The sequence below is a fragment of the Ursus maritimus genome, unplaced genomic scaffold, assembly GCF_017311325.1.
Source record: "Ursus maritimus isolate PB19 unplaced genomic scaffold, ASM1731132v1 scaffold_35, whole genome shotgun sequence".
Taxonomy (NCBI): domain Eukaryota; kingdom Metazoa; phylum Chordata; class Mammalia; order Carnivora; family Ursidae; genus Ursus; species Ursus maritimus.
The window spans coordinates 1,809,125-1,822,608 of NW_024426119.1; the positions used below are offsets into that span (position 1 = coordinate 1,809,125).

The window sequence follows — 13,484 nt, forward strand, 5'->3', positions numbered from 1 at the left end:
GGCTATTTTCCTACAACAGACGGTGAGTTACACTCAGAAAGCTCCCACCAACAGCCCAGCCCGCCACACGTTACCCTCCGCTTTCGTGTCTGTCCTCCCTTCATCTTCTCATAAAGGAGCTTCTTGTTCTAGAATGGGGAGAAAAGAAAACACAAATGCGCAAGTACGGATCAAATTTGGTGAACGTCTATTTTAGAAGCAATACTTGGTGTGTCCCCCTGGATATTTGCATACACATATTTTGGAAACAAAGCTAGATGAAAGGAATGTCATGTCAGAAAGACAGACCACAAGAGAAAAGCTGGTGGTTGTGTAGCTTTTAATAAAGTTCTCTGCAGTGCCCCGAGGCCCACCAGTGTCACCAACAATCATATAAACAGGAAAATACGACATTCTAAAACACCCGGGGCCCTGGACACTCAGCTCCTCGCTCTGAACAGCCTTTGTTTAAAACAAACAGTTCTATCTCGTTTTACTTTTGTATCCAACTCCCTTTTTATGAGCTCTGCACATAAACTGTTCTCTAGAGGAGTGTCTGACTATTCATAACAATCCTCTATGTAAATAAACGAGACATCCACTTCTGCGACCTTTCCTCCTGTGGCTTCAGTCAGTGTGTGCCCCCAGTCAAGACAATCGGAAAACCATTTGGTCTATAACATTTTTAATAGAGTGAACCTTTTAAAAACTGCCAAAAAACTTCTTGGCAGAAGGAAAGCTATGTTGGGGGGGAAAAAAAGCGGGCTCCGTTACCACAGTTTGTATAAGTGTTTCCACATATTGTTGTATTTCAAACACATAGTGGGCTTAAATGAGCTCGAGAACATCAGACACATGCGCCACAGATTTCTCCTCTTCTGAGCTTATAAAAGACAGAACACTTCGTCTGAAGGCAGAACGGGAGAAGGGGCATTGGGGGGACATACTTGTGTTGGTTTTTTAATTCGATTTTTTTTTTTTTCCATCGGAAGGGAAATAATGTATAAGAGAGATGATTCATCTTACTCTAAATAAAATATACTGACATTGGGGTTTTTTGTTTTTTGTTTTTTTGTTTTTAAGAGATGACAGAGTTCCGTTAAGGAACAAGTTTATACAACACTTCTATCCTCTGAACTGCTCGGATATAGAGACTTTTTTCTTTAAATGGTAGATCTGGAAATGAAAACGGCAAATGCCAAGAACGAGCTCGGTCATTTTCATGTCATCAACATCTACCCCGCCCGACCTCGACTCCGCAGGGAGCCGGCCTCGCTGCCGCTCTCGCTGGGGCACTGGTCGGTCTAACCCGGGGAGGGAGGCGCGCGGACGGGCGGCTCACACCCTCCAAGAACCAGCACGTGCTCCGGCTTTCCCGTTGCGCAGAGCACGTCCGCTAGCTCGTGCCAACGCTGCGGAGGGGCTGGGGGCTGCGGGCGGGACCGGGGCTCTTCCTGCGCACCCCAGGTCCGCGGCCCGAGGGGGTGGGAGGGCACGGGGCCGGGAGGAGGGGTGCGGCAGCCCGCGGCCGAGCTCCACGGCGCCATCAGCAGGGCGAAGGCGGTATCGTCGTAGCGCGTCTCCTTGGAAGGCTGCGGGGCTGACCCTTCCGATGCAGAGCCTTCATTCAGAAAGAAGTGCAAAAAGTCTGGCAAGTCTCCCTCTCCGAGCCGGTGCCTGGGTTTGCCCACGAGCCAGGGTTGGGATTAGCCGACTGATGCTTTCCCCGCTGGGGCATTCCTGACTTAGAGGCGAGGACTGGCAGGTACAGTGTGGGTAAGAGAAGTCTAGGAAAGGAACCAGAAGAAAGCAGCCCCTCCCCAGACACCCATTCCTTGTAGATGGGGTGGGGTGGGCCTGTTTTCCATGTGAGTAGCAGGTTCAAGTTCACAAAAAGGGCTTTCCATTGTGCCATCAAGATTTTGGACAACTGCCCAGATCTTGGTTTCAAATTCCATTCCTAAATGGAACCAGGGAGACTTCTCAGAGAATGTCTGATTCCAGGGCTAGGGCAGGGAAAGTACGAGGATCAATGAAGCCGGACTATCTAATTGTGACATAAAGTAAGAACTGCTCAGAAACCGATGAGTCATGTCAAAAGGACAGAGAAGCCGGCTCGGAGAGCCCCACTGGCTAAATCTAGGACAGTCTGAACACCTCAGTAAGTAATAATAGGAATCCGCGAATCCATAGTGATAAGAAATAAACAAATTTTTAAATACATAAATGAATAAATGGAGGAAGAGGGGAGACCCTTGCTTAGAGTAGAATGCCAGCCAATAAAAATGTAGAATGAGTAACAGTTTAAAAATCACCGTTTGACAATACCATAGTTATCATTGATTCTAGCGAGTATCATCAATGAAGACTAAAATTGTTGGCTGCGAGTTCAATGGGGACAGAACATTTATACAACCTGAAAGTATCTCACCACAGATTATTAATTTCAAAGGGAAACAATAGTAATTTTACACTTGAGAAATCTGGCTGACATCACTTAGACCAGGTCACCACCAAATCTGGGACAAAGTAGCATCACGTGTCTCCTGACATCAACAGTTAAGGGGAACATCTCAGAAAGGCACAACTCAAGGCTAATCACATGGAAACATGAGGCAAACCCCAAGGGAAGAGCATTCGGCTCTTCAACTGGTTTGAGGTCCTGAAAGACAAAGAAAGGCAGAGAGGGTCCTTGTTGCCCCATTTCTTTCTTGGCTCAGGCTCTGGCCATGATCAGCTGCTTCTGGGGAAGGGAGAGACCCTACTCACCCCAGTGGGCTGATGAAAAGCGCTTGGAAGGGAGAAACATTTGCTTTTTGAGATAACTTTTTCCAGAGTAGCAGTGAGCAATTACTATGCTCAGGGGGCGACTGATACCTATGATGGCCAGTCTTTGGGTATAGCCACTCGACGCCGGGGACATGTGCACTGTCCGAAAGGCAGCCAGTCCTAGACAGGACGCGATGGGACCCCTGTACAGGATGCATTATGAGCCACGAGCCATGAAAAGATAAGAACTCAGTTGTTAAGGAACTCCTGGAATCAGATGGTCCAGTTTACCCCCCTAAGCCTGGATTTTCTCATCTGTAAAATGGGAATGATCGGGACGGGCAGGTCGAATGAGATAATTCACGTACAGTATTTAGCACAACGTCTGGCACACAGTAGGTGCTCAATAAATAGGACTATTTACTACCATATAATAAAATACAATGTCTATTATTCTTCATTGTCATTCCCGTCATCTAACGGAGGGCCTGGAAGGCATGTGACGTGCATTTAACAAATGTGTCTTGATGCATTAACAAAGAGAAAGTAATGCAGGAAACAAGGCAGACGCTGATATTTATAATATATGAATCACTGCTAAGGACCTAGCCGAGCTCCAGCTAATGTCAAAAACAGGCAAATGTTATTAGCATATAAGGAATCACGGTGTTGTGTGCCATTGTCTTGTGCAAGACCATTACTTTGTTAACTTACAATCCAGCTGAGTTTAGGGCAAGCTTGAGACCATCCTTATATGTAAACCATGAGGAAGGCCTCTCAACCCCAGCGCAGAAAAGCAAGACATACAGTAGTTCCCCTTTATCCGTGGTTCTACTTGCCACGGTTCTAAGTCACTGGTGGTCAACCACGGTCTGGAAGCAGATGACCCTCTGACATGTGGTCACTTAATGTTACATCATAGTGCCCGCGTTATGCGCCTCACTTCGTCTCATCACAAGAAGGGTAATATAGGTACGATAAAGATATTTTGAGAGTGAGAGAGACCACGTTCATATAGCTTATTACAGTATATTATGATAATTGCTCTATTTTATTAATTGCTGTTAATTTCCTACTGTACCTAATTTATAAATTAAACTTTATCATGTACGTACAGGAAAAAACAGTATACATTGGGTGTGGTACTCTCTGCAGTTTCAGGAATCACTGGGGGCCTTGGAACAAATACCCCTCAGATACGGGAAGACTACTGTACTCAATTCACACATGTGAAGATCAAGCAAACTGGGGCACCTGGGTGGCTCAGTTGGCTAAGCGTCTGCCTTCGGCTCAGGTCATGATCCCAGGGTCCTGGGATCAAGTCCTGTATCGGGCTCCCTGCTCAGCGGGGAGCCTGCTTCTCTCTCTGCCTGCTTCTCCAACTGCTTGTGTTCTCTCTCTGGCAAATAAATAAAATCTTAAAAAAAAAAAAAAAAGGACCAAGCCAATCATGTTTCAGTGCCAGGTGGTAATGAGAAAATAAACGAGAGAAACTTAAGTTTAAATAAACACGTAATTACAGATGATAAAAGGTGTATAAACATTGTTCCTGATCATTGATCTGTAATAGTAATCTGTCCAGGTTTTCAAGAGGAGGCAAGGAAAGTTCGCGAGAGAGAAGTTTCCATCTCTCCTGCTTCCTCCAAAGGGCTCGCTGCCCTCACTCACACTTTTCTCAGTCTCTCCCCTGCTCGCTTTTGCTCATTTCCAGCCTACCAGTCAGTCCTTCGGGGTACCTTCTCCCCTCACACTTCAGGGTTACCTTCAACTTCCTCGCAGGCCATCGTACAGGTGGCCGTGCAAGGCCTCCGTCTTGGATATCACTCTGCCCTTCTCTTGCCTCTTTGCCAGTAATTGTACTCCTTCATTACTGGGACCATCGTCGTCTTAGGACTAAGGGTGCTCACGGGACAGTGAGAACATGAAGCTGGACAGCGCTACGCTGGGTTCATTGTGTTTTCATGCATGTCCTCTCAACCACGAGGCGGTAACCTCATGGAAGACCAGTCCCATGTTTTGAAGACTATTGTATATCGCGCCCCGAGCACTGCGCCTGGGACAAAGCGGTCTCCGTATCTTCCACTTGCTCTTTGCTGAACCTGGCCCTTGCTTCTGTTTGCCAACACTTCGCCCCTCAGTTCTGGAGTCCTTCCCAGGGCTCCTCCGTAATCTCCTACTCTTTCCCACCTTCTCTGCTCCCCTCTTTCCCTCCTACCTCCCTCTCCTCTTCACTCCATCCTTGAAAAACTTCTCTAAGAGGAAAAGTTCATGCTGTTTCCCATAAACTCGACACGGCTCTTCTTTCGTCCTCATGCTCTATTTGTACCATATACCAGCTCTAGTTACTTCCCCAGCCGCCTTCGAAATGTTGTGGGTTCTCATCACATCGGTAAGGTTCACTTGAACCCACTACAGCCATGGCCTTCATAACTGGAATTGCTTCCGATATTTTTTTTCTTGCCTCCATATGGCACCAGAACAGCCTCTTTCACAGAAGACTTCCATGAGTCCAGTCTCCTATTCAAGAACCTAGAGATGTTTGCCTATGTTATTCAACACGTCCAGATTCTACCAGGAGGCTTCAGAATGGCTCCACAAACCACGTCTCCCTAACAGAACCACTTATGAAAAAGAAGAGAAATAGAACTAATGCATTTTGAAGGAAGCAAAATTAAAACTGCGCTGGTGTTTTAAGATGGGAAATGTGTCCACATCACGGGTAGAAGGAATGGACTCCGTGCAAGGTTAAAGCAAGGGTAATGGAAAAAGGCAGTGGTGATTCAGAGGGGAGGCATCTCTCTCTAAAACAGTCTAAAGGGAAGGGAGGGATTTTAGTCCTAAGACTACGATGGTCCCAGTAATGAAGGAAGCAAGGTCAGCTGCCAGCAATGAGCTGAGCAGGGACTGACAGTTCTGGAAAGCCTTAGGCTCACTCACTCATGCCACAGATGTACTGACCTGCTACGTACCCATGGGTTAACCCTCCTTAGTATTCTCCCGCTTTTCTCATGGGGCTTCAGCATCTGATTACATAGGCCCGACCACAGGAGCACAGCTCTCTCCCCATTCAGTTTGATCTTGTTTGACTCACTGTCCGAGCCTGCTGGGATCTTCTTGAATCCTGACTCTTGTCATTCAGTGCTCTCCCTTCCAACTTTGTGTCGTCGCTTGAGAGGCTGGTAAGTACGTGTTCTATATTTTCTATGACAAACGTTTCTAAAGATGTGCAGTGGGGTGGCGCCAAACACGCGGGGTACCACGGGAAGTCTCCCTCCTTATTGACACGGACTCTTTCACAAGCCCCCTTTTGGTGAGGTTCTCTTGCCGAGGCGGCATGTCTCCACCTACTCCAAGAGGACATCATGCAAGAGCTCACCAAGTACTTTGCTGAGCTCCAAAAGCACCCTGTTCACTCCGTTTCCCTCATCAGGCTGACCCGTAAAGGAATAACACCGGCAAGTAGAAGAGTATAGTCAGATCGACAACACTTGTTTTTAACCTACACCAAATGGTGAGGATTTCTCTTTCCAAGTGCCTACCATTTCTTTAACGGACAGTTAGAGATCCTTGCCTGGTACTACAGCAAGTTCACTGCTCCACATTTTGGAAATTTTCTTCTCTTTCTATAGAGCAGAATTACATAGGTCTGTTTCTAAGCTTCTTTTTTTTTTTTTAAAGATTTATTTATTTATTTGAGAGAGAGAGAGAGCATGAGTGGGGGGGGCAGAGGGGGAGGGAGAGAATCTCAGGCAGACTCCATGCTGAGCACAGAGCCTGATGCAGGGCTTGATCTCAGGACCTGAGATCTCGACTTGAACCAAAACCAAGAGTCGGACACTCAACCAACTGAGCCACCCAGGCGCCCCTGTTTCTAAGCTGCTGACATCATTTTTCCTTGGTCCTGCAGAGATCATCTCCCTCAGTCTAGAGAGAGAATTTGCAAATTTTCTCAGTATCCTTTTTTTACAAAAAAAACCCACAAAACACGAAAACAAAAAACCCCCATATACTTCCTCTATGACCTTTGTGAAAGCCTGGCGAGACTTTAGGATGTGTTAGGACACAGGCTGTGGAGGAGCCCAGAGTCGAAGTCTCTGGAGACTACAGCTGCTGAGATGGGTTCAGGTCACTGACTCTTGGGATGGGTTGGTATCTTGCATCCTAGACATGCATGTGGTTTGGTAATTACTTAACTCCCTCTCAACCAGAGATTCCTGAAAAATCAGCTTCTAAACAGTTGTTCTTCTCTCACCCCACCCACATCACTCATCCCTGCCATCGGTACGTTCAGAATATCAGAGTACAAGATCTACTAGTCATTGAGATTGGACTTACCCACTTGCCCAAGCCTGGGTAGTCATGTTCTGGATCAAAGAGGTGCTGGTGCAGCTGGAATTCTCGACTGAACTCTGCTGTGTCGGGGGTGTTCTCTAGACATCCATCATCTGCTGCAAACAGCAAAAGGCTTTTGAGGAGCGGCCGAGGCACCTATTGTTATTCTAAGAGTGAATTTATTAAAAACAACTAGACACCCAAAGATCAGCATCTGTCCACATCAGTCATTCTGGAATTTGCTCATCCCAAACTCTCACTCCTCCTCCCAACTGTGGCAGAGACTGGTTGGCTACTCACCAAACCCACTTCCCTTTCCCCCTCGGCACACGGCTAATTTCCCAGCCTTGCCTTGCAATCAGGTGGAGTCATATGCCTGAGTTTGTGCCAGTGGAATGCGGGCAGGAGTGATGTGTTCCACTTCCAAGCCTGACCCATAAAAACCTCCTATATGATCTCCTCTTCCGCCCCCCGCCCCGTCTGCTGTTCTGCTCGCTACACGCTGTCGACCAGGGCAACCGTGACCGGCACGTGTCAAGAGCACAGATGGCACTTTGGGCTGCTGAACCATCCACCCTTACCCACCTCCAGCAGGACTTCACATGAGCGAGAAATAACCTTCTATTGTGTTACCACTATCATTTTTATCTAAGAGCGAATAGTTCCTCAACTAGTGTGCTTCCATTCTGCATGACTCACCGTGTTTTCTCTTGGGTGAGCTCTTTAGAAACAACTTCAGCTTCCTGGAGAAAGCACCTTACATAAGAATGACAACATCACCAGACGTACTAAGGTGTGTTATAGCGGTGATGGCGTAAGCTTGGAGTCAGACCTGTGCTCAGGGTTCCCATCCCAGCTCATGAGTGACAGATGGTCTTAATTCCTTGGGGGGATTAACTTTGTCTCTCTAAACCCATTTATCCACCTACGAGAGGGGCAGAATCAAGGATTTGCCTTACTGGGTAGCTGTGAGAAACAGATGATCACACACAGAACACCTTGCACGTAACAGGCTCACTCTGCGTTAGCTCCCTTCCCACCATTTGTCTTTAATGACAATCGATACCCTGACTGCTCTTTGAAAGAAAGCATGTCTTTCAATCAAACCCAAGAAAGGTTATCCCACTTGGCTGCTGCTTTGACCTAAGCCCTATCATTACGAGACGTGATGCTCTGAAATTAAGTTCTTTTATTCTATCTCTAATGTACTTTTAGACAATAGCTTCAAAGGGTGGGTGGCAGAGGAGGGAGCGTGAATTTTGCACAGGGCTGGGGGGAGGAAAGAGAGTCCTTTTGCAAAGGGATAATGAGGCATCAAAGTCAATGCTAAAAGGAGTCCACGAGAACCAGCCAGATAGGCCGGTCTCTTGAGACTGCTCTGAAGCCTTCCAGCAGCCTGAAGCATCCAGTGTCTTCACAGCAAGAAGCCTGCGTGGGAGTCATTGGGTTCAAACAACCCCCTAACGTGGCTCCCCACTTTTCAGGGAACCGCTTATCTAACTTCTTCATCTACAGCAATTACCATGTAGGAAAGAGCCAATCCAGAGAGTTCAGGCAGTCTGCATATGGCAGCTTAACAAGCTTTTCATAATTGTTTCTCCAGTACTTCCGAGTGGGCCCAGATTGCGATGTAGAGATATCGCCCTGCTCTGGGAACGGCAGTATCTCAGGGCCTGAAAACATGCCCTGGGATTCGCATCCTCTGCCTGAGGACACCTTCTCTGCGTCCCGCGGCTCTATCCAGGGTGGCTGGACCGGGATTCAGAAGAGAGCATGGCAGGGGAGGGGGAAGCCAAGGTTTTATTCTTGGATTGCTCAACTGTGCGGCGTCATGATTCCCACTGAGGCATACCTCAAGCAATCTCTTACAAATAACGACTAAATTTAGCTGGCGACTTCCTTTCTAGAATGAAAATAATGGTAGAACAAAGTGGGAGAAGCATGTTCGTTTAGTGGCCGATTAGCGAGGAAAAATGGCAGACAATGTGTGACGAGAAAGGGTCTGGGAGCTGTCGTTTGATGTGGCTGCATCAGCCCCCTGGGCTGCCCCGTCTCAGAGCTCCTGTGTGCACAGAGCTCGTGCTTGATTACACGGATCTGGACACTTTCCTTTCCTAGGACAGCCTAGAACCGCATTTCTGTTTTTGAAGGCACTGACTATGTCTTCTTTTTACCAATGAAGAAACTGAGGCGCGAGGAGGTAGGCTGACTCACCATAGTTAGGACTAGACCTCGGATCTCTTGGCTCAAACTCTGTCTAATCTCCTACAACAACGGGTCTCAAGCTTTGGTATGTGTCAGAATCTCATGGAAAGAAGGTTAGAACAAGGTTTCTGGGGCCTACCCCAGGAGTTTCTGACTCAGTGGGCCTGGGGGAAAGCCTGAAAATCTGCATTTCCCACAAGTTCCTGGGTGACGCTGATGCTGCCGGGCCTGGGGCCGCACTTTAAGAACTACTGTGTGTACCATATTATATCTAATCAGTTTAACCAAATCCTCCTGGAGACTGCGGCTCTTCAGATTCTGCACTGGTCTTTCCTCCTACCCATCCCAAACCCTACAAGCCCGGACAACGTGGCCGCAGCGATTGGCTCTGTGCAGTGATTCCGGTCTTCCTGCCGTCGGCCCGGTATTTCTACATTGGCTTCGTTACATCCTACTACTCTGGTTGTTCCGGAGGCTGTGTGCCCCAGAGAAAACAGACACTTACCCTAAATGAAAGGAGGAGTATCTTTCAGGAAAAGCCTCTTTCGGAGAAAGCCTGCATTGTGTTTAAGAAAATATGAGGGGCCAATACTGTCACAATTTTCAGAGCAAGACACTATGTCATGGTGGGTGAGCACACGGTCCTGAATCAGGTAGACCAGGGTTGGAGTCTTGGCTCAGCTACTTGCTAAGTACATCCCTACATGCAAAGCAGGGATAATAAATACCAACTATTGTTATTGTAGGCTTGGGGAAAAAGACTGTTCTTGCTAGCAGTTAACACAAGCGCAGCAAGAGCAGTCCGTTATCTACCAGCGCGAAACTAATTCTAATCAGGATGCCATCTAATGAATCTTTACTTTGTGCGAGGTGCTGTGCTGAGCGCTTAACATGGATACGTTCATTTAATTGCCACAATAACCCCTATTTTGCCAATGAGGAAACTGAGGTGCAAATTGGTTAATTAGCTTGTTCAAGGTCATATATCTTGACCTTGGTTTTGAATTCAGGAAGTCTGAGTTTAGAGCCACTGCTCTTAACCACCAAGGTTAGCTGCTCAAGGCCCACCGTTAAGTGTAGTCCACTCATCATTCATTCTCTTTGGCATCAGGGAGTAGGAAAGTGAGAGGGAGACACAAGACGCAAAGAAAGTTTCAAGCTTCTCCCTTAACCAACTTCTTATCTTCCTGGACCCCCTGTCTCTCATGCCACCGCCTGATCCCAAAGAAATATTTCAGGATAGATGCTGTTTTTGACATGGTTAAAATGTCAATTGTCAAAGGCAGTGAGGAAAAGGATGGACATGTATAATCCACAGACTAGTGCGTTCCAAAGACACTAAAGTGGGCAGCAACTGTATCATAGAAAAAGCAAAAAGAAGAAAATCTTTCTCCACTTGTATTAAAAGAGTAGCAGGTGCAGAAAAAAAGCATCAATTCCTAAAGAGGCAGAGAGACTGAAGGTAAAGCTTTCGCAAGGGGGTCTTATGTGGGTGTATCTGATCGCCAGAACACGCCGAGGGTTCTCGAATAAATTTCTCTTTCCACTCTACCTCCAAATACATAGGGGGGCATTAGAATAGAAATACTATTTCTCAGAATATTTGTGGCGGATGTTAGAATTTTTAATTTCCTCCCAAAGACTCTACCATCCATGAGAACCCAAGGGCATGCCCCTTACCTGTTTTTCCAATGGGGCAGGGATTTGGAGGGTCTGGGTAGCCCTGGTCTTCACTAAAGTCCTTAGGAATGTTGTCACCAGTCAACTCTGCCACAATGTTTGGGATGTTGCCAAAAGGACCCAAGTGCTGAAGACCTTCGTGAGCTCCACCTGCCAGGAAATCAGAGTAGTTCACTTCAGTGCAGTTAAATTCATTTCAACTAATATTGACTCAGGCAAAGCACTGTGATCTATACTGTGGAAAGAGAATAAGAAATGGAATAGTTCCTGCCCTTTCGGGCTTAGAACTTTAGTTGTGGGGACAGACACATGCCGCACATGTACCATTTCCACACAAGGCACATTAGATACGTGTCCTAATAGAAATATTAATACAGCATCATGGGAGCACAATGAAGGGAGAATTTCATTTGGCTAATAGGATGGGGAGGGCTTCATGGACAAGCTGGAACTTGAGTGGCACTTGGGGGCAGGGTAGGGGAAGAGACAGGGAGGCAACTGCAGCCAGGCATGAGAATAGGCTGAAAATCTGCACATTTCCAAAAAAAGAAAGAAAAGGGCCACCTGGGTGGCTCAGTAGGTTAAGTGACTGCCTTTGGCTCTGGTCATGGTCCCAGGTCCTGGGATTGAGCCCCGCATCCGGCTCCCAGCTCCCTATTCAGCGGGGAGCCTGCTTCTCCCTCTCCCTCTGTCTGCCTCTCCCTCTGCTTGTGCTCTCTCTGTCTCTCTGTCAGATAAATCAATAAAATCTTAAAGAAAAAGAAAGAAAGAAAGAAAGAAAGAAAGAGAAAGGAAGAAAGAAAGAAAGAGAAAGAAAGAAAGAAAGAAAGAAAGAAAGAAAGAAAGAAAGAAAGAAAGAGAAAGAAGAAAGAAAGAAAGAAAGAAGAAAGAAAGAAAGAAAAAGAAAAAAGTCACTGTTCTCCTGCCATTGTACAATCACCATTTACAACTTGATATATTTACTTCAATCCTTTCTCCTCTGCATATCTTTTTATACTTGTTTATTCATTTTTATTTAATATTAAGGCACAAGCATCTTCCCATGTGGCTGCGTGGTCTCTCCTCACATAATTATAAATGGCTATGTTGTTTTTCTATCCAGCGGCTGTACCACAACATATTAATCATTCCCCTATTGTGGGACACTTAGTGTTTCCCAATTTACTCTCAGGAATTTAATTTTTTCCATATTTTGGATTAATATTTCTCAGGATAGATTCCCAGAAGTCAAATTACTGGGTCAAAGGCCATAAATATTTTTATGGGTCTTTATATTATACTGCCAAGCTGTTCTCCAACCTGGAAAAGGAGGTACCAATTTATAAAATAAGATCAACAAAATATGAGAATACCATTTTTATAACATCTCTACTAGCCCTGGGTTTTATAAAAATAATTTTTATGCTTTCCTTGCTAATTTAAAAGGTGTTTAGAAAAATTACTGTCTTATTTTTAAAGTCTTTGATTACCAGCTCAGTCAAATATATTTCCATGTACTTATTTACTAGCTTTAATTTCTTTTCTTTTTTTTTTTAAGATTTTATTTATTTATTTGAGAAAGAGAAAAGGAAAGCACAGAGGGAGACTGACAGGGAGAAGCAGACTCCTTGCTGAGCAGGGAGCCTGACATGGGGCTCAATCCCAGGATCCTGGGATCATGACCTGAGCCAAAGGCAGATGCTTAACTGACTGAGCCACCTAAGTGCCCAGGTGCCCTGTACTAGCTTTAATTTCTTTATGCAAGTTGTCTGTTTATGCTCTTGGAATTTTAATGTTTCTCATCAATTTGCGTGAACACTTAACACAGTAAAGATAACAAGACTTTGGCTGTTACCTCTCCTGCAACCACGTTCCCATTTCCTCTGACTCAGAATTCCGGTTATTATAGCAATATTTTGCAAACATAAGTTTTTAATGTTGTTGTGGTCAGATCTGCTCTTGTTATTCTCTTTTGTGATTTCATCTTGTCTTCCTAAGTTCACAACATTGTTGCCCTTTCAGGAGTACTACCATCATTTGGGTATTTTAGTTTTTTTCTTTTTTCTTTCTTTCTTTTTTTTTTTTTTTTAGTGCATGTAAAATAATTAACCAATTAATCCCACCAGCATCAGTTAAGTAATCCTGTCTTTCCTGTTCAGGAAGCTGTACCAGCATAACAGCATACTATTTCTTGGAATGAACTCCTATCTAATAATTGTATTGGGACATAGCTCTCTCAACGCACAAGGTACATCTTACACGTGAAGGGCCGAATCAAGATCAGAAGGTGCATGAATTTGGAGTCAAAGTCAGGCTGTGACGCCACACTTCCGGGAGAAGGCTCCACGGCTCAGGGCTTAGAGCTCTCGTCTTGTGTAACAGCCAAATGTCCACCTCCACGGGACAGTCTTGCCAATAGGTTCGGTTAAAGTCCAGTTGCACGAGACACCCTTCTCCCCAGGATGAGCTGTGTCAAGGGTATTGCTCTGACACTTGCTGTTTTGCTTTTCTAACTGAACCAGCTCCCTTTTGGAATGACA

At 45.7% G+C, this 13,484-nt stretch overlaps 1 protein-coding gene across 2 annotated transcripts in view; it reads right to left on the bottom strand.

Annotated features, from left to right (window-relative positions):
• Positions 1-13,484, bottom strand: part of SCG5 (secretogranin V) — a 53,118-nt gene that overhangs the window by 4,185 nt on the left and 35,449 nt on the right. The window contains exons 3-5 of one of the 2 annotated variants that reach the window (XM_040620430.1): positions 10,966-11,115; positions 7,084-7,193; positions 75-128 (exon numbers count right to left, since the gene is read on the bottom strand). In XM_040620430.1, the coding sequence (XP_040476364.1) occupies positions 75-128; positions 7,084-7,193; positions 10,966-11,115 (314 nt within the window). Of the gene's footprint in view, positions 1-74; positions 129-7,083; positions 7,197-10,965; positions 11,116-13,484 lie in introns of both variants that reach the window. The other variant, XM_008702280.2, reaches the window with a different exon arrangement.